Source organism: Aquarana catesbeiana, linkage group LG08, assembly GCF_042186555.1.
Source record: "Aquarana catesbeiana isolate 2022-GZ linkage group LG08, ASM4218655v1, whole genome shotgun sequence".
Lineage (NCBI taxonomy): Eukaryota > Metazoa > Chordata > Amphibia > Anura > Ranidae > Aquarana > Aquarana catesbeiana.
The window spans coordinates 165,054,397-165,075,258 of record NC_133331.1 but is presented as its reverse complement, the minus strand read 5'-3'; the positions used below and the strand labels follow the sequence as shown (position 1 = coordinate 165,075,258).

Sequence of the window (20,862 nt, the reverse complement as noted above, 5' to 3'; positions counted from 1 at the left end):
TAAGTATTTTTTGATATGTCAATAAAAACATGTAACAAATATAAAGTATGTGTTATCTCAATTTGGTTGTAAAAGTTGAATTACACTTTAAATACTCAATTCTTCTTCTGGGCTTTTACTTGCAATTTTTCAAGTTAGTGACAGGGTCTCTTACGCTGGTTAATTTAAGATGTTTGTTACTTGAACAGCTGCTTAGTTTTTAAATGTGGTTAAACTTGTATTCTCCTAAATCAAAGATAGCTTGATACTGTAAGTTCTGTATGTGTTTATTCAGATATACTAAAGAAAAATATTTTGTGTGAAGCATGGATTTTGGAGGAAAATATAGATTACATGTTTGCAGACTGTCCCTTTTGCCACTGTGCACAAAAACATTAAGCTTTCATTCCATTTTCTATCTATCTTAGTACATTATCTCAATCCTCTTTTATTAACCAGCTTAAATTTTTCTTGCCTTTCATTTTAAGAAAAACTACCGCAAAGAGCTATGTTTTTACATTTAACATGCAGAGGGAAGCCTTCTTTATGGACAAAGCACATTAGGATATGGCATTGATGTGACCTGTACCACTGGCTGATATTGTATCACACGATTCCAGTGATTGAAGGCCAGTGGAACAGGTCACATTTGTAAATTCTTTTACACCTACAGGCTACAGACTTTTTTTTTTGTCTTGAAGGTTGATCACTTTAGAGTTCATCCGTTTCACCACCAACAGGCAACATATTAAGTTCAACGTTGTAGTTTGTGGTGTCACCAGATCCCAACCATCCGATTGGTGTCTTGTTGAAGGACGGTCTGTCGGTAACATTCGGGTTGAAGACAGTCACAGGCTCGGGTTCAGGTCCAGCATCAAATTCAGGCATCTGGAAGGTCATCAGCTTTGAAGCTTTTTCATACCCTCCAAAAGGCATTGCTGACCTACAGGCAAATGACATATAAGCCCAGTCAGACTATATATTTTATTTCTTTTAGGGCATTTCACAAATATATTGAAAACATGTTTTTAAAGCGTCATTATTTCTTTTAATTTATAAAAATGACTTAACGTTTATGTTCAATTAAAACCATTCATTTTGTTGGTTGTCATGACCTGCAGCTTTGATCAGCTATTGCCTTCTTATGATGAGAAGTGATCCCATGATGAGCAGCAGGGCCTCATAAGCCTATTTTAATGCTTACTGCCCATTTGTATAAACATTTCAGCAGCAGATATGTAACTGCACTTCATGGCATGTGGTCTAAGTAGGACAGGGAGGTGGAGTGAAGACCCAGTGTTGAGCATCCCCGGATAGATAGGGGGGTCTTGGGCTGATGGTTATGTCTGGATAGCCACATGCATCTTGGGTAGGAAAATGAAGTGGTAAAGAAGAAATGTGATGTGTATTTGTATCTTTATTGTTATACTCTGTTATTGTATACACTTATGCCCCGTACACACGATCGGAAATTCCGCCAGAAAAAGTCCGATGTGAGCTTTTGGTCGGAAATTCCGACCATGTGTATGCTCCATCGGACTTTTGCTGGCGGAATTTCTGCCAGCAAAAGATTGAGAGCAGGTTCTCTATTTTTCCGTCAGAAAAAGTTCGGAAATTCCGTTCGTCTGTATGCAATTCCGACGCGCAATAAACCACGCATGCTCAGAATCATCGCTTCGTATGGAACTTCCCTTTTCTAGTGCCGTCGTACGTGTTGTACGTCACCGCGTTCTTGATGGTCGAAAGTTCAGAGAACTTTTGTGTGATCATGTGTATGCAAGCCAAGCTTGAGCGGAATTCCGTTGGAAAAACCATCCAAGAATCTTTTCCCATCCTTTGTGTTTTATGTACAATCTTTTTATTTATGTAAAAATACAATTATGTATGTTGATATACAGTTGTCATTATTTGATACCTGGTGACTTAAAAGCCCAAATACTTTAGTATTTTGTGATTGTTACTAATAATAGAGTGTGGGACCTTTTATGCCATCCATGTTTTGAATTTAGTAAGAGGAAATGTCTCAAAAGTGAGGGGCATTCCCCTCTTACACATCTGTTCCAGGAACATGTGTCCCCATTGGACCAAATAACTTCACATCTGGTGGCAACTGTAAAACTTTGGATTTCCCATCTCTTTCTGGCTTTGTCAAAATGGTCATTGGGACAAATGGAGAGAGTGACTCAACCCAGCAAGGACACGGCAATAAAAACTTGGCAAAGGCTCTAATCTTTTCCTACCCTGTCCAAAACTAAAAGTTTTCACTATACATGCACTTTAAATGTAACAATACAAATTAGGAATTGCAAAACAATACAAATTGTCTAACCAGTAACTTGTGTTTGTGAGCACATAAATGAAAACAAGACCCTTTTCGGATACATTGCTTCCCAACAAACACATGCCATCTAATATGTATCCTTTGTAATGGCTTGGATTGGTAAACTTAAGACTGCTGAGATTATGTTCTTACCTGTTGAATGATTTGTATTTGCAAAGTTCAGCCTTGGTACCGTATGCCAACAAATCGACACTAAGATTGGTTGCCTGCTGTGGGTTAACGCCCAGGGCTTTGTCCCATGGGGAAAGGTAGGTCTTAAATACAGTGATCTGTTTTCCACCTCCACTTCCTGGTTGTCCTGACTGACCATCTGAAAGTATACAATGGGTAAAGCATGAAATAGAGTATTGGCATCAAAGGGGGGGGGGCAACAACAGAAAGCAATATAAAATCCTTCAAGAAAAGCAAAAACTGCAGAAAATTGAGGAGCAGAATAAGAGGAAGCAAAATGTAAAAAATGAACAAGGCATAAAAGTAGTACAAATAGGCGTGGAAAGGTTCACCCTGGGTTCACACTAGAGCGATGCGGGAACCAGTGCGATTCCAGCGCCGGTTCCCGCATCGCTCCTCTCCCGCAGGCAGTTCACACTGCCTTGTGCGAACCGCTGCGGGTGTCACTAACAAAGTTAATGACACCCCCAGTTTAGTTCACAGATTGCAGTGCGAACTCGCACAGGAATTGGATTGCATAGGTGAGAACACCCATGAGATCCGATTCCAGTGCGGGGAAAAACAAGTCTATTTTCTGTGCGAATCCAGTGCGAGTTCAGCCATACAACTGTATGGCTGAACTCGCATTGCACACTTTTTGGGGGGCAACTGCGTGTGTGCTCCTGATCCATGCTTGGGTCCTTTCCTCAGCTCCCGTGCTGGAAATAATTATCTGGCTGACCTCTAACAGGTGGTGTTGCATGGCCTAGTATCAGCTCAGCTATTATGTGAGTACTTTCAGTTATGGCCGTTTATTTGTTCATCATCATCTTTAATCCCTCTACCCCTCCAGTCTGTGGTTATATCAAACTATAATGGTGTTTTTTTTTATATCCCCTTTTTAGTACATGAATGCACTTGCTCCTGATGAGTGGATAGAAGTCCACGAAACGTCGTTGAGCTTATTTTTGATGCATCCATCTCATATTTATGATTCTAGATGGTTTTTATTGCTCTACCACCCTGATATAATGTTATGCCTACTCCATTTGGGGGAATGTGATGTATAATATTTACTTTCTGTGTCATGTTGATACTTTGTATTTTATATGCCAATGTGCTATTATGCGTTTATATGGGTTGATCCATGCCCTATCTTTGGTCTCATAAAGAATACAATTTTTTACATATGTACATGGTTTTGTCTGGCTCTACCCCACGCACCTCATCTAAAGTCCCCCCCCCCCTTTTTTTTGCAAAAGCAACCAGGGATGGAGGCGCAATATTCCCCGTTGCGTCTCATTTAAAGTCCCAAATATTCCCTTTTTTCTTTGATTCGCATTGCACAAGAGGGTTAAGGCAGTGCTGGAAAATGGTGGGCACACAAAATATTGAAACTTTGGGCCCAATTTGGACATTTCACTTAGGGGTGTACTCACTTTTGTTGGCAGTGGTTTAGACATTAATGGCTGTGTGTTGAGTTATTTTGAGGGGACAGCAAATTTACACTGTTATACAAGCTGTACACTCACTACATTGTAGCAAAGTGTCATTTCTTCAGTGTTGTCACATGAAAAGATATAATAAAATATTTACAAAAACGTGAGGGGTGTCCTCACTTTTGTGAGATAATGTGTGTATATATATATATATATATATATATATATATATATATATATATATATATATATATATATATATATATATATATATATATATATATATATATATATATATATATATATATATATATATATATACACACACTACATTTTCTGTGACACTGTCTGTGTGATTTCCCATAGTTCTGTTGGATAGGGTTAAAATAACAAATGCTGTAGCTGGTGTACAGTTTACATTTGTTGGAGTGTAAATAAAGCCAAGACAGAGAATAAAGTAAATAGTGGAAAATGCCATAGATTAGCCTTATCCATCTTTGCTGTACATTTCAAAGGGTTGGATATTTGTCCATTTTTACAGTTCAACACACAAAGTTTACTAGTAAATGCATCCCATGGAACCCTTGTTAGTCCTCTCCAATATTATTAGTGCTCACACTTCTATATCTAGTAGCAGGAGCAACAGTCCTCCCATCAATGCAGAATCCCTTTTTAAAAATCAGCTAACATGGTTCAAGGCATTATGCTTACATACATATTTTGCCATAAATCTTGCCCTACAGTCCACTATGTGCAGATATGAACTGGTAAGGCATTAAATCATTTAGAGAGTTGGTAAACATTAACTCACCTGGTGGGTTGGGCAAGATTTGTAAATATACAGCGATCCAAAAATTTGCATAGTTCAAGTAGAATATCAGTTTTGGCATAATGATTTATTCTTCTCTACAGAGCAAGATTTTGCTAGATAAGGGCAATAAAATTATGAAAAGTTGGGTATACCAGGCAAGAAAAAATAGATATATCCGGCACCTGACCAGATTGTTATAAATAGATGACAGCTAGTGAAGTCCCACTGGTTTGCTCCCTCCCTGCAGTATGCAACTGAGTTACAGGTTTATTTTGGAGGGGGGGGGGGAGCGAGTGCCAATTTTTATTGGTATCTGCTCCCACATCCACAATCCTCTCTTAGGTGAGCAGGATGTCCCTTTCTCCACCCCATCCCCTTCGCAGTCTTTTGGGACATGTGAATTGTGCCGGACCATTAGCAAAGCTGCAGGACCATTCACAAAGCGCTGGGTGAGCTCACGCTTGTGCAGTGGGAAGCTGGCTGTGGTTCCTTAGGAAGCCACAGCCAGCTCCTGTGTCCAAGACTAGGGATGAGCCGAACACCCCCCGGTTCGGTTCGCACCATATCCTACATCCTACATATATTTGGAATTTTTTGTATATGTAAATACCCCCACCCCCCCTACCCTTAATAAAGCCTTTTTGCATTTTTGTACCATAAGCCGTAGTTGACCATTCCCCTTTTTTGCTTTCTGGGGACTCCCTTGTCTCCTCTTTCTGTTGTTGATATAGTGCTATTGCTTTTAGGGCAGGTATCCCGTCACATATTGACGAATCGGCTGGTACTCCATTTGCTGTTTGCTACTTTGGTGAGTGTGGATTCAAGGACTTTTTACCCCCCATTTTTTGCTTTACTATTTTGACCATTCTACGGTCCTCCTTGAGTCTGGATCCCCTCCCTTGTTTTTGGCTCCAAGTGTAGGGGGTGGCGGTGTTATGTCTCTCCACTAATACCGTACTGGTGCCTCTTTGTAATTGTCATGTCTTTTTGATTTATATTTTTTCTTTTTGTGGTGGAATGGCCTTTATACCCGGGGATGATTTTGATGCTGAAATAAGGGCCACTTTTGATGGGAGTTCAGTGGGGGTGGAGCCGCCAGTGCAAGACGACCTAAAACCCTTATTCAAGGAACACAAAAAATTAATTATTAAATCCCTGAATAGAAAATGGGACATTTTGTCACTTGAGTCTTATATAGAAAGGGGTATTGTCCCACGGGGACTAAGGGAGAGGGTAGTGCCGGCTACCCACCTTCATACTGAGAAATTCCTAACTAAGTGGAAAGAACAATGTATTAAACATGGCCTGGAAGTAATGCGGTTGATTGTAGAGGAGGAGAAAGATCAATTGACCTCATTACAGATCCAGATTCAAGAGACTAGTGAAAAGCTTGAGCCATTGAAGGATAATCCTGATTTTGAGAGACTCAACGATTTCCTCAAGAAGGAAGTCGATAGAACTCAAAAAAATCTTAAAATTACCAAACACAACAAATTTAAGAGGGATTTAGATGACTGGGCAAAAGGGGAAATTTTTGACCTGTCAGTAAGGGGAAGCAGAAGTAGATCGCGGAATCGTAGATTCCCCTCTTGCTCTGATACAGAGACAGGTGCCCAGTCTTCTGGTAGTGAAGACGAAACACGCCATACCGTGTCTTTTTTAGACAAAGACCTACTGGACCAGCAGAAATCTCCCCCGTCCAGGGGTATACTAAAGGGAGGCAAACAAGGGACAACAGGAGGAGGAGGGAATCGAGGAAAAGGAAGACAAGGAAGGAAGGAAGGAAGGGGGGACCCAATAGGAACAGAGCGGACAACGACTCGGAGCCAAAAACGCCCCAGCTAAATGCACTCCATTTGAATGACCCAGTAGAAGATTTTAAAATCATTAATCTCTCTGATTTTCAATTGGAGAAATGACATATTGATTTATTAAGCAAGGGTCTATCCTTTTCCCCTACTACGAGTATGGACCACTTTGGGGTATATAAGGACCTCTGCCTTTTTTTGAGGAAAGTATACCTCAAGGAGATCTATTCTGACAAAACTCCCCTAAATGATCTACAGCTAGATACCAGAGAAACTGAGGCCCTAGAATCATTAATGATATTGATGGAAGAAGGAGGCCAGTCCTCTGGTGAGGAGGAAGCTCCAGAGATGTCGGGGTGGAAAAGAGATCCCAAATTAAAGATCCGTTCAACCAAAATGCCTTTATTTCGGAAGAACAAATGGCTTGGGGTGTTCCTCGACCTTGTTGAGGAGGACCTCAAAAAATGAAATTGGGAAACCATCATGGGTGATAACCTCACATATGAGGAAAGGAAGGCATTAAAAGAGCTTAGGGAAGCGGACCAAGTGATTATCAAAAAGAGTGATAAAGGAGGTAATGTCGTCCTCCTCTCGGTGGATTTTTACGAGGGGGAGGTACGACGACTCCTAAATGATGAATCTACCTATAAAAGACTACACCATGATCCATTCCAGGACCTGGTGGAACTTATTAATGAGAAATTACAATGGGCATTTGAGGCCAATTTAATTTCTAAAAAGGAATTGGAATTCTTGAGAGTGGTGGACTTCAATAAACCAACATTTTATATAATCCCTAAGGTCCATAAAAATAGAAAGGCCCCTCCAGGAAGACCTATTGTCTCCGCCATTCGTGGTCCCCTGGAGAGACTGGGGAAATATATAGATTCCTTAATCAAGGACATGGTCTTGTCTTTGACTTCGTACGTACGTGACACAGGGGACGTATTGAATAAGATTAGTGCATTAGAATTCCCGGAGGGTGCCCTACTCGTGGGGATCGATGTGGAGTCGCTTTACACATCTATTCCCCACGAGTGGGGCATTTTGGCGGTATATCACTTCCTAGAGAAACACTTCCCAGAAATGGGAGCCCAAAATGAATTCATCATTGATCTCCTAGAGCTTGCACTCAAGCACAACTTTTTCCAGTTCTCTGGGTCTAACTATCAGCAGCTGCGTGGCACCTCTATGGGAGCCCCATGGGCCCCGGCCTATGCGTGTCTGCACCTGGGCTGGTGGGAGGAGGAGAAAGTTTATGCCTCATCGATGTACCTCGGCCATGCATGCTGCTGGCTGAGGTACATCGATGATGTCCTGATGGTATGGGCAGGGACTTCAGATGAACTGGAGGTGTTTATGGCAGAGCTAGAAAACAACACTAGAAATATACATCTAACTTATACTGCGGATCCCCATCAACTCTCCTTCCTGGACCTATCTATCCGACTTGAGGGTGGTAGGTTGATTACTAGTACTTTCCGAAAGGAAACAGCCGCAAATACATTACTACAGGCGGATAGCCACCACCCCAAGTCTCTGATACGTGGGATCCCGGTTGGACAGTTCATGAGAATCCGCAGAAATTGCTCTACTGAGGAGGACTACTTTTCCGAATCTAAACAACTCTACCAGAGATTCAGGGAAAGGGGATACCCCCACCGTACCCTCAAGCGAGCAATGAGCATCGCAGGACATAAGAGGAGAGCTGACCTCCTCTTACCCCAGAAAAAGACACAACAGGAGACTGAGGGACTGGTGAGATTTATCACCCCCTATGGGTCCCAGTGGCACCAGGTTAATACAATCCTCTCAAAACATTGGCACATACTGTTGCGGGCTGTTGGGTCGAGGCAAATTATCGGTGAGAGACCGTCAATGGTTGCTAAACGAGCCCAAAACCTCAATGACATGCTGGTGCAATCTGAGTTTGTACGGCCCTCAAATAGAAGTTGGCTCACTGATATGCCTCGGGTCAACGGCATGTTTCCGTGTGGCCACTGTGGCACATGTAAGTATGTGGACCGCTCAAAAACCTTTAGAAATTCGGATGGTAGTCAACAATTTGAGATTCGGTCTTTCATTAACTGTGCCACAACTAGAATACTCTATGTTCTCGAATGCCCATGTCATAAATTGTATGTAGGCAAAACTAAGAGACAGCTGCGTGTTAGATTCGGGGAACACCTGAAGAGTATCAGGCTAAAGGAAGAAACTTCAGTGGCTCAACACTTTTTGGATTTTCATCAGGGCAAAACCACAGGTCTGAGGGTAAAGGGCTTTTATGCCCTTTCTCTGACAGACCGTAGGGGTGACTTTGACAGGGTACTCCTACGCAAAGAGAAAAAATGGATATTCAGGCTTGGTACTCTTCAACCTAATGGCTTGAACCACGAACTAAGCCTGAGTGTCTTTCTTGAACCATAAACATTAGGTTTGAAATGTTTTATAAAGGCTCCCCGGCTGATCTCTTGTTTTGGTTGTTTTTGATAGAATTTATTTCTGACCATGAGGGCCATTCCACCTTATGAGGAAATTTATTACAATGTCTATTGCGCTCTTTACTTGATGCCTGGTGATATGTGAGATTGTATTTCTTTCTCCCCCCTTGCAAATAAGTACTTTTTTGTTTGAGCAACTGATTGGCACCTTTTTTCCACTGCATTACCTGATGTGACCACAAGATGGCAGAAAATAGCTATTTGGCATGGTTTGATCTGATTGGACAGTGTTCCCTATTTAAATCAACCTTAATTCAATGCCAAATTGTTCTGAAGAAGTACGCGGAGGCGTACGAAACGTCAACGCAGCCCCTGCAGGGCTTGTCAGCAGGCCTTCAACATGCTTCCTTTTCCAGCAATGTAAAAGGGTTTCCCTGTGATTTGCATACAGCACCATACTTCACAAGCTAATTCCGCATCAGCAATTGAATGCAAAGTTCCTGGTTCCTGGTCTCTTCCTAACCATGTGACCGGTCATGTGATCACACAGTATGCAGTGTCTACTATTGAGGAGAATGGTGTGCTGTGACTACACACGGAATGTTGCTCTGAACTGACTGTGAGCCGCTCCATGCCAAACAGCAAGACAGCAGAGTCTGAGGACATCCCCAGTACTTGAAAGAGGTGAGAGCCCAATGGGCAGTTTCTCTTTCCCTCCTTACCTGCTTATCAATAGTCTTTGCATCTGTTTGCCATTCACCCTCCTGCATGGATTGACACACTTGAAACTGATGAACTGTGAAAATATCATCCTGGTCTAGATTGGAAAAGAGACTAAGCCCTTTCTTTGGAGTGGTTTGTCCTTTGCTCCTTTTATGCTGCATTGAGGAAATAGTGTTTGTGCACTGGACATACCTAGTAACAGGAACGCTGGTCTTTCCATTTCCAAAACAACTGGTGTAAACACACATTTAGTGCACTGAGGTTGGAAGCTGCTTGTGGAGGATTTCCTTCTAATAGAGGTTTTTTTTTTTTTTTTTAAAAAAACCCCACCTAATTCAGCTATGTAAGGTCCTGTCTATGTGGATATATGTGGGTTTTTTTTATTTTTTTTTTTTTTTATTTTTCTCAGTACTGCTCAATCTGATGCACAGTTAATACTAGACCACATAAGACTTGATATCCCATCAGTAGCTTACTCTATGTAATGTTTGGTGCAATACTTTTTTCTTTGGATTCAAATGGACACTGCATGCGTTTTTGGCCTGCAGGCACGCTCTGCAGTTTTATTCATCAATGTTGCAGCATGGTTTTTAATTTTGGTTTAGTGTAGTGAGACGGACTGTGTTATTTAGATACATTGTTTATCCTACATATATTTGGAATTTTTGTATATGTAAATACCCCCACCCCCCCTACCCTTAATAAAGCCTTTTTGCATTTTTGTACCATAAGCCGTAGTTGACCATTCCCCTTTTTTGCTTTCTGGGGACTCCCTTGTCTCCTCTTTCTGTTGTTGATATCGGTTCGCACCAGAACCCGCGAACGGACCAAAAGTTCGCACGAACGTTAGAACCCCATTGACGTCTATGGGACTCGAACGTTCTAAATCAAAAGTGCTCATTTTAAAGGCTAATTTGCATGGTATTGTCCTAAAAAGGGTTTGGGGACCCGGGTCCTACCCCAGGGGACATGTATCAATGCAAAAAAAACTTTTAAAAACGGCCGTTTTTTCGGGAGCAGTGATTTTAATGATGCTTAAAGTAAAAAAAAAAAAAGTGAAATATTCCTTTAAATATCGTACCTGGGGGGTGTCTATAGTATGCCTGTAAAGTGACGCGTGTTTCCCATGTTTAGAACAGTCCCTGCACCAAATGTCATTTTTAAAGGAAAAAATCTCATTTAAAACTGCTTGCGGGTTTAATGTCATGTCGGGTCATGGCAATATGGATGAAAATCAGTGAGACAAACGGCATAGGTACCCCCCAGTCCATTACCAGGCCCTTTGGGTCTTGTATGGATATTAAGGGGAACCCCGCACCCAAATTAAAATAAGGAAAGGTGTGGGGCCACCAGGCCCTATATACTCTGAACAGCAGTATACAGGCGGTGCAAACAAGACAGGGACTGCAGGTTTGTTGTTAAGTAGAATCTGTTTGTAATTTTGAACATTTTTAACGTGTTTAGCTCCAGCCAAAAAATCTTTTCTAAGCTTTTTGGAAAACATAGGGAAGGGTTATCACCCCTGTGACATTTGTTTTGCTGTCTTTCCTCCTCTTCAGAAGATTTCACCTCACTTTTTTGTCCCAATGAAAAATGTTTTTTGAAAATTTGGGTTTTTTTGTGGAACAAGGATTGGAAAGCATCAGTGGAAAGGAGAAATTGTTTTCCCATATTAACTCTTACAGGAGAGAATTTCCCTTCCTAGGGGTAGATTTCATCTCACTTCCTGTTGTCTCCTTCCGTTTGCAAGTAGGAGTCGTTTGTAAGTTAGATGTTTGAAAGTAGGGTCCTGCCCTATATACTCAGCAGAAATTTGGGCCTTAGGTGTTGCTGTGGCCACAACACTGTAAGCCCTCACAGGGCCCTGCTGTGAAATATTAGATCAAGAATTGTAATTACATGCCCCTGTTGAACAGGAGCTGAAAAATTAGGCCTTAGGCACTGGTGCTGGTGCCACAACACTGCAACCCCTCACAGACACTCTAGTTGGAACGCAGGAACGAGCCCTGCTGCAAAGTATTGCTTCAAAAATTGTAATTACACGCCCCTGTTAGACAGGGGCAGAAAAATTGGGCCTTAGGCACTGGTGCTGGTGCCACAACACTGCAACCCCTCACAGACACTCTAGTTGGAACGCAGGAACGAGCCCTGCTGCAAAGTATTGCATCAAAAATTGTAATTTCACGCCCCTGTTAGACAGGGGCAGAAAAATTGTGCCTTAGGCACTGGTGGTGGCGCCCAGAACCAAAAATGTTCTTACAAGCTATCAGCGTGATGATTGAGGAGGAAGAGGATAATTACTCAGGGATAGTCACTCAGCATCAGCATAGGCAGTCTTTGAAGGGATCTGAGATTTCAAAAAAAATTATTCGGTTACATCAGCATCAGGTGCTTGGTAGCTGGTGGTGATCCAAGACTCATTCATTTTTATGAAGGTCAGCCGATCGACCGAGTCGGTGGACAGACGCACCCTGTGATCGGTTACCACGCCTCCAGCAGCACTGAATGTGCGTTCCGAAAGAACGCTGGATGCAGGACAGGCCAGTAGCTCAATTGCATACTGTGCAAGCTCTGGCCAGTGATCCATCCTCAAGACCCAGTAACCCAGAGGATTTTCGGTGGGAAAGGTGTCCAAGTCTGATCTTGCCCCTAGGTATTCCTGCACCATGTAAAACAGACGCTGGCGATGGTTGCTGGAACCGATCATACCTTGGGGCTGCGGACCAAAAAATTGTCTGAACGCATCGGTCAGACGGCCACCTTCTCCACCGCTCCTTCTTTGACTGACCGAAGCCTCAGCAACACGTTGTCCAGAAACAGGAGTTTGTAACCTCCCAGTCTCTGGGAACGCGTTGCACAGACCTTTCTGCAAGGCCTCCCGAAGATGTTTCATCCTCTGCTCCCTCTGCGATGGCAAGATAAGGTCCGCAACCTTACCCTTGTAACGTGGATCAAGGAGGGTTGCCAGCCAGTATTGGTCCTTCTCCTTGATACCACGAATACGAGGATCCTTACGCAGGCTTTGCAGGATCAGGGAGGCCATGCAGCGTAGGTTTGCTGAGGCATTCGGTCCGGAGTCCTCTGGGTCACTAAGAACGACATGGTCCGCAGCCACCTCCTCCCAGCCACGTACAAGTCCATGTGTTTCTTGGGACTGATCCCTTAAAGACTGCTGCTGATGCTGAGTGCCAGGCTCCACCTCCATACTGACACAATCTTCCTCCTCCTCCTCTTCCTCCTCGTCCTCTTCCTGTGTGATCGGCGGGCACGCAGGAACACTGTCTGGATAAAGGGGGCCTTGAGAGCTAAGGAAGTCCTCCTCTTCCTGCCTCTGTTCTGCCTCAAGTGCCCTGTCCATTATTCCACGCAGCGTGTGCTCCAACAGGTGGACAAGGGGGACAGTGTCACTGATGCATGCACTGTCACTGCTCACCATCCTCGTGGCCTCCTCGAATGGTGACAGGACAGTGCATGCATCCCTGATCATGGCCCACTGGCGTGGGGAAAAAAAAACAAGCTCCCCTGACCCTGTCCTGGTGCCATAGTCGCACAGGTACTCATTGATGGCCCTCTGCTGCGTGTGCAGCCGCTGCAGCATGGCCAACGTTGAGTTCCACCTGGTGGGCATGTCACAGATTAGGCGGTTCTTGGGCAGGTTAAACTCCTTTTGGAGGTCCGTCAGCCGAGCACTGGCATTATATGACCGGCGGAAATGCACACAGACTTTCCTGGCCTGCCTCAGGACATCCTGTAAGCCCTGGTACCTGCCCAAGAACCGCTGCACCACCAAGTTAAGGACGTGAGCCAAACAGGGCACATGGGTCATTTGTCCCTGTCGGAGGGCAGAGAGGAGGTTGGTGCCATTGTCGCAAACCACCATTCCTGCCTTAAGTTGGCGTGGCGTCAACCACCTCTGAACCTGCCCCTGCAGAGCTGACAGAACCTCTGCCCCAGTGTGGCTCCTGTCCCCCAAGCACACCAGCTCAAGCACCGCATGGCATCTTTTGGCCTGTGTACTTGCGTAGCCCCTTGAACGCCTACGGAGCACCGCTGGTTCCGAGGAAGAGGCCATGGAGGAAGAAGAAGAGGAGGGGGTGGAGGAGAGAGGTGTGTCACAATCAGCATTTTGGAGGCGTGGTGGCGGAACAACCTCCAACACTACTGCACCTTGTCCTGCATCCTTCCCAGCTGCCAGCAGAGTCACCCAATGCGCCGTGAAACTTAGGTAACGTCCCTGTCCATGCCTGCTGGACCATGAGTCAGCGGTAATATGCACCTTACCGCTGACCGCCCTGTCCAGCGAGGCATGGACATTGCCTTCCACATGCCGGTAGAGAGCCGGAATCGCCTTCCGTGAGAAAAAGTGGCGTTTGGGTACCTGCCACTGAGGAACCGCACATTCCACAAACTCACGGAAGGGGGCAGAGTCTACCAACTGAAAAGGCAGCAGTTGAAGTGCTAGCAATTTTGCCAAGCTAGCATTCAACCGCTGGGCATGTGGATGGCTGGGAGCAAACTTCTTTCGGCGGTGCAGCAGCTGGGGCAGGGAAATTTGCCTGGTACAATCTGACGTCGGTGTACCAAAAGCAGATTGCCCACAAGTACTTGGCTGTGACACACCTAATTCTACACCTTCATTCCTCTCACTGCAGGTCTCAGAGAGGACTGAAGGTCTAGTGGGGTTGGAAATCTCAGCTGATGAGGAGCAAGGAGAGATCTTCTTTGTTCTTTGGTGTGGGTCTTTTAGATACGCTTGCCAACGAACTGCATGGCAGGTCAACATATGTCTGGTCAAGCATGTGGTACCCAAGCGGGAGATGTTTTGGCCACGCGAGATACGCTTGAGACATATGTTGCAAATAGCAGCGGTGCGATCTGATGCACTCGTCTCAAAAAAGGCCCACACCAAAGAACTTTTTGAATAACGCGCAGAGACTGCAGCGCCCTGCACATGTGGAGCTTTGGGGTGTGATGCAGTCAATGTGCTGCCCTTAGGCTGGCCCCTGGAGGGCATCCTGCCTCGTTGGTGATGTGCTGCCGCCTCCTCCTCCTCCTCCTCCTCCTCCTCCTCTCTCCTATCAGGCACCCACGTTGAGTCAGTGACCTCATCATCCCCTCCCTCCTCATCACTGGAGCAAACCTGGCAGTATGCTGCAGCAGGGGGAGCATGACTGCCAGATTGCTGTCCTTCTTGGGCACCCCCTCTGTCCGTGCTCATGTTACTGCCTTCATCGAGCTCAGTATCGTCATCAGAGCCTTCCAAACGCTGGGCATCCTCCTGGAGCATGTACCCAACACTGTGGTCAAACAGTTCGAGGGAATCCTCATGAGGACATGGTGGAGCTAGGGAAGGAGTCACTGATGACATTGAGCTGAGGGAAGAGGCCGCTGCTTTGCCAGACAAAGCACCCTGGGCATGGGTGAGAGAGGATGAGGAGGATGAGGACGGCTTGGTCATCCACTCGACCAAGTCTTCCGCATGTTGCGGCTCAACACGGCCAGCTGCCGAAAAAAAGGCCAAGCGTGTCCCATGGCCACGTGCTGATGAGGATGCACCGTCTCCACGACCAGCACTAGACACAGAGCCTGCTTGCCCTCTCTTATTGGCTTGTGACTGTCTGCCTCTCCTTCTTGGCCTTCCAGACATACTAATGGCCTGTAGCTGCACTAAGCTGGGATAGAACACCTGTAATTTTCTTCAAGTAGCTTTATATACTGTAACCAGACAAGCCTGCCTGTCAGTAGGAAGATAACAGGAACGGATCTAGCTGAACACTGTGAGCAGGACGCACTGTACTAAATGTAAATAGTCTAGCTGCCTGACCGTGGTACTAATAGGATCAAATAGAACACCTGTAATTTTCTTCAGGTAGCTTTATATACTGTAACCAGACAAGCCTGCCTGTCAGTAGGAAGATAACAGGAACGGATCTAGCTGTACACTGTGAGCAGGACGCACTGTACTAAATGTAAATAGTCTAGCTGCCTGACCGTGGTACTAATAGGATCAAATAGAACACCTGTAATTTTCTTCAAGTAGCTTTATATACTGTAACCAGACAAGCCTGCCTGTCAGTAGGAAGATAACAGGAACGGATCTAGCTGAACACTGTGAGCAGGACGCACTGTACTAAATGTAAATAGTCTAGCTGCCTGACCGTGGTACTAATAGGATCAAATAGAACACCTGTAATTTTCTTCAGGTAGCTTTATATACTGTAACCAGACAAGCCTGCCTGTCAGTAGGAAGATAACAGGAACGGATCTAGCTGTACACTGTGAGCAGGACACACTGTACTAAATGTAAATAGTCTAGCTGCCTGACCGTGGTACTAATAGGATCAAATAGAACACCTGTAATTTTCTTCAGGTAGCTTTATATACTGTAACCAGACAAGCCTGCCTGTCAGTAGGAAGATAACAGGAACGGATCTAGCTGAACACTGTGAGCAGGACGCACTGTACTAAATGTAAATAGTCTAGCTGCCTGTCCGTGGTACTAATAGGATCAAATAGAACACCTGTAATTTTCTTCAGGTAGCTTTATATACTGTAACCAGACAAGCCTGCCTGTCAGTAGGAATTTAACAGGAACGGATCTAGCTGAACACTGTGAGCAGGACGCACTGCACTAAATGTAAATAGTCTAGAAGATAACAGGAACGGATCTAGCTGAACACTGTGAGCAGGACGCACTGCACTAAATGTAAATAGTCTAGAAGATAACAGGAACGGATCTAGCTGAACACTGTGAGCAGGACGCACTGCACTAAATGTAAATAGTCTAGAAGATAACAGGAACGGATCTAGCTGAACACTGTGAGCAGGACGCACTGCACTAAATGTAAATAGTCTAGAAGATAACAGGAACGGATCTAGCTGAACACTGTGAGCAGGACGCACTGCACTAAATGTAAATAGCAGGAACGGATCTAGCTGAACACTGTGAGCAAGACGCACTGCACTAAATGTAAATAGTCTAGAAGATAACAGGAACGGATCTAGCTGAACACTGTGAGCAGGACGCACTGCACTAAATGTAAATAGCAGGAACGGATCTAGCTGAACACTGTGAGCAGGACGCACTGCACTAAATGTAAATAGCAGGAACGGATCTAGCTGAACACTGTGAGCAGGACGCACTGCACTAAATGTAAATAGCAGGAACGGATCTAGCTGAACACTGTGAGCAGGACGCACTGCACTAAATGTAAATAGCAGGAACGGATCTAGCTGAACACTGTGAGCAGGACGCACTGCACTAAATGTAAATTGCAGGAACGGATCTAGCTGAACACTGTGAGCAGGACGCACTGCACTAAATGTAAATAGTCTAGAAGATAACAGGAACGGATCTAGCTGAACACTGTGAGCAGGACGCACTGCACTAAATGTAAATAGCAGGAACGGATCTAGCTGAACACTGTGAGCAGAACGCACTGCATTAAATGTAAATAGTCTAGATAGAAGATAACAGGAACGGATCTAGCTAAACTGAATACAGTGTATATATATATATGCAACACCTGGGATGCATATATATACACAATACACTGTAAGTGCAGCTAACTGACTGACTGTTCTGCCTAATCTATCTAACTCAAATCAAATGACACTGTCTCTCTCTCTCTCTATCTCTCAGCACACCGGAACACACACTACACAGGGCCGCCGTGCAGGCGGCCTTATATAGTGTGGGGTGTGTACTAAATCCCCTGAGCCATAATTGGCCAAAGCCACCCTGGCTTTGGCCAATTACAGCTCTCTCTACTGACGGCGCTGTGATTGGCCAAGCATGCGGGTCATAGTGCATGCTTGGCCAATCATCAGCCAGCAATGCACTGCGATGCCGCAGTGAATTATGGGCCGTGACGCGCCACACGAATTTAGCGCGAACGGCCCATAACATTCGCAATTCGGCGAACGATCGAACAGCCGATGTTCGAGTCGAACATGGGTTCGACTCGAACACGAAGCTCATCCCTATCCAAGACAGTGGCGCCAATGGCACGCATTGTTAAGGAGAAAAAGCCGTGGGAAAACAGTACTAGACTCCAGGCACTGGTAACTGATACCTGATTTTTAAATGTCAGCCTTTACAGTATTTTGTATATCATTGAAAGCATTTTCTTTCATCTTTTTGATACAAGCACAAAAATACCTGTTGATTCTGCCAGAAATGTTGTAAGTTAAAACATTTTTGTGCACAATGTGTGGTTATTGAGATATGAAGGGGGGGGGGATGAAAAAAGGGATGTTTTCTTTGTAATCCATCAAAAATTAACTAGGCATTCACACCAGGTGCTTAGAATTTTAGTCTTTTGTTTGTCAAAAAGGTAGAAGCACACTATATTTATATAGTTAACGTTATTCTGTACTTGCATTATATTTTAAGACAGTGGTTCTCAACCTCAATCCTCAAGTACCCCCAATGGGTTATGTTTTCAGGTTTTCCTTTACCTTGCACAGCTGCTTTAAATCAATATCAATGACATGGAATTTATAGGAGCTATTTTATCTAAGGGAAGTTCCCAAAACATGGTCGTTGGGGGTACTTGAAGACTGAGGTTGAGAACCACTGTTTTAAGGGACATGTGTATGTATTGAACAGATGTACAAAAAAAAAAAAATGTTGTTTTTTTTTTCCCTTTAACATATGCTTTAACATGCAAAGCCCATCAGAAAGTTTGTCTTTTGCTCATAGTTAGTAGGTTATAACTTGAAAGCAGTCTCCAGTGGGTTCTTGTAATTTAGAAGTAGTAATTAAAGTAGAACTCCAGGAATTAACTTACTATTTAGAGTTGTTGTCTTATAATGGGTTAAGTTGAACAAGGCATATATATCACCTATCTATAGATTTACAACTGATTTTTTTACTGAGCTCCTGGAGTACAGTTATTTCAATGGTCCTTCGATGGTAGACTCTTCAGTCACCCTGTAATATTGCAGTAGTCTCTAACGTGAGGGTGTCTTGTAACATGCTTGCTCCTCTAACATGTCAGTCTCCTACAGCATGAGGAGACTGTTGTAACATGGAAGTTTCTTATAATCTAGCAGCGATAAGAGCTTCTCTTGGGTAAAACTGAGGTTGCAAACTCTGTGAGTTGGGTTGTAGATACAAACAACATGAAAACAAAGTTACAAGTAGTGTTGAAGGTTGAGTATGCTGGGTGTAAATCAGGTACAAGGGCTAAAAAAATAAGATGTCTCTTTTAGCTTTGTCTCATCTAGTAAAAGTTAAACAGTTAGAACTAAAATCTGGTTATTTTGATCCGGTTCAATAGTAGATTAAAATTGTATTATAGATCACACCATGGGGGTTATTTACGAAAGGCAAATCCACTTTGCACTACAAGTGCACTGCAAGTGCACTTGGAAGTGCAGTCAGTGTAAATCTGAGGGGTAGATCTGAAATGAGGGGAAGCTCTGCTGATTTTATCATCCAATCATATGCAAGCTAAAATGTTGTTTTTTATTCTCCTTGCATTTCCCCCTCGGATCTACAGCGACTGCACTTCCAAGTGCATTTTCAGTGCACTTTCAAGTGCACTTGCAGTGCACTTGTAGTGCAAAGTGGATTTGCCTTTAGTAAATAACCACCAGTGTGTTTTATCTTCTTTAACAACTAGGAAACTTCCATTATCAACCTGAAGCAAGAAACTTTGTGTTACTTTTTCCTGTGTGATCCAAGCCTGTCTTTATAAAATGTGTCACACAGTTAAATGTAAGTAGTAATTACTGATGTAATACTTACATCATGGGTAATTCCAAGCAGCTACTCGAGCAAATTCAAAATGACTTTTTCTACTAAAAGAAGTGATTGGCAAATACTAGGTTAAACTCCTAATTTAAAAATGAATTAGAATATCATATTGCAAAGGGAAATACAAACTTGTATTGTGTATTTCAGAATTCCAACTGCGATTATGCTGCTTTGGGTCCATCACCCAGCTGAATGCTATGCTTAACTGATACCATGATGAGAGAATTATTAATACACTTAGGTTCTGTCACCATTTTAAACTATGATGGTCTAATCTGTGATGGCCAAAAGTAATAAAACATGAAGCATAAAGTATCATAAATGGAAATAGACTGATTGTAGAATATACCTGCACAATTTAGAGGATTCTTCTCATTTATTTACTATATTTCCATTTAACAAAGTGTAGATGGGGGTTATGGCGCTCCCTTGTGGGGGGTATATAAGTAATTACAGTGATTGACTAAAGAAAATAAAGTGAATATTAACATACCATACGCAAAAAGTAAATTAGTGCAACAAATCTCAATGCTCATACATTGATTAATACCATCACAAAATTAAAAATGTGAAAAAATGGAAAAAAATATATATAACATCCCATCCGCATATAATGGGTAAGTGTGAAGTATTAATCAGTTACAAGTGCTAACCATTAGTTATATATATAATTGCATGTGCAACTCTGTAATTAGTCCAACGTGTTTCCAAAAGTAGATGACAAATGCAAGCCAGTAGGAGAAACTGATAGTAGAAAAAAAAAAAAAAAAAAATCCAAAAAGTCTAATCAAAAGTTGAATATTCAAAAACAAAGTTCCAACTTCATTGGTGACTGTGGTGCCCACAAAGAAGGATATCCGTGACTTCTGTGCTCCGCCTTTGATAACGTAGATGACGAAAAACGCATAAGGCGGGGCTACGCACTTACGTCATTTCCGGGTACGGAGCTAGCGAGCCTGGAACGCAGCTGGACCGCACGCTGCGGGATAGCTCTTCCTGGTATCGGCTTCACCCATGGTGTAGTGTTTGCGGTTTTTTATTCTTGTTCCCACATGGGGATTAGTTCATTTTAATAAAGCCTTTTTTAATTTATACTACACTATGAAGTGATATCTTTTCTTATGAGGATTTTTTCTCTGGCGATTCCCCTTCTTGGACGTGGTGGTGGAAGGTGTATGGATGATTGACCTGGGAACCCTGGGACAGAGGATAACCATATTTCAGCAACCACGGGATACCATCCAAGAGGAAGGCATTGGAATCTTATAGTGTCTGTCACCCCTGCAGGGGTATTGGGAGCCGGTGAGTGGGGAGCCAAAAGGGGGAGCACAGAAGTCATGGATATCCTTCTTTGTGGGCACCACAGTCACCAATGAAGTTGGAACTTTGTTTTTGAATATTCAACTT

The 20,862-nt window shown here is 43.5% G+C and overlaps 1 protein-coding gene across 1 annotated transcript in view; it reads right to left on the bottom strand.

The window, feature by feature from the left end:
• Positions 1 to 250: 250 nt before the first annotated feature.
• MYOZ1 (myozenin 1) overlaps positions 251 to 20,862 on the bottom strand; it is a 102,647-nt gene continuing 82,035 nt past the window's right edge. Inside the window, exons 5-6 of the mRNA XM_073596683.1 lie at positions 2,453 to 2,630; positions 251 to 922 (exon numbers count right to left, since the gene is read on the bottom strand). Coding sequence (XP_073452784.1) covers positions 691 to 922; positions 2,453 to 2,630 — 410 coding nt within the window. The 3' untranslated portion in view covers positions 251 to 690. The remainder of the gene's footprint in view (positions 923 to 2,452; positions 2,631 to 20,862) is intronic.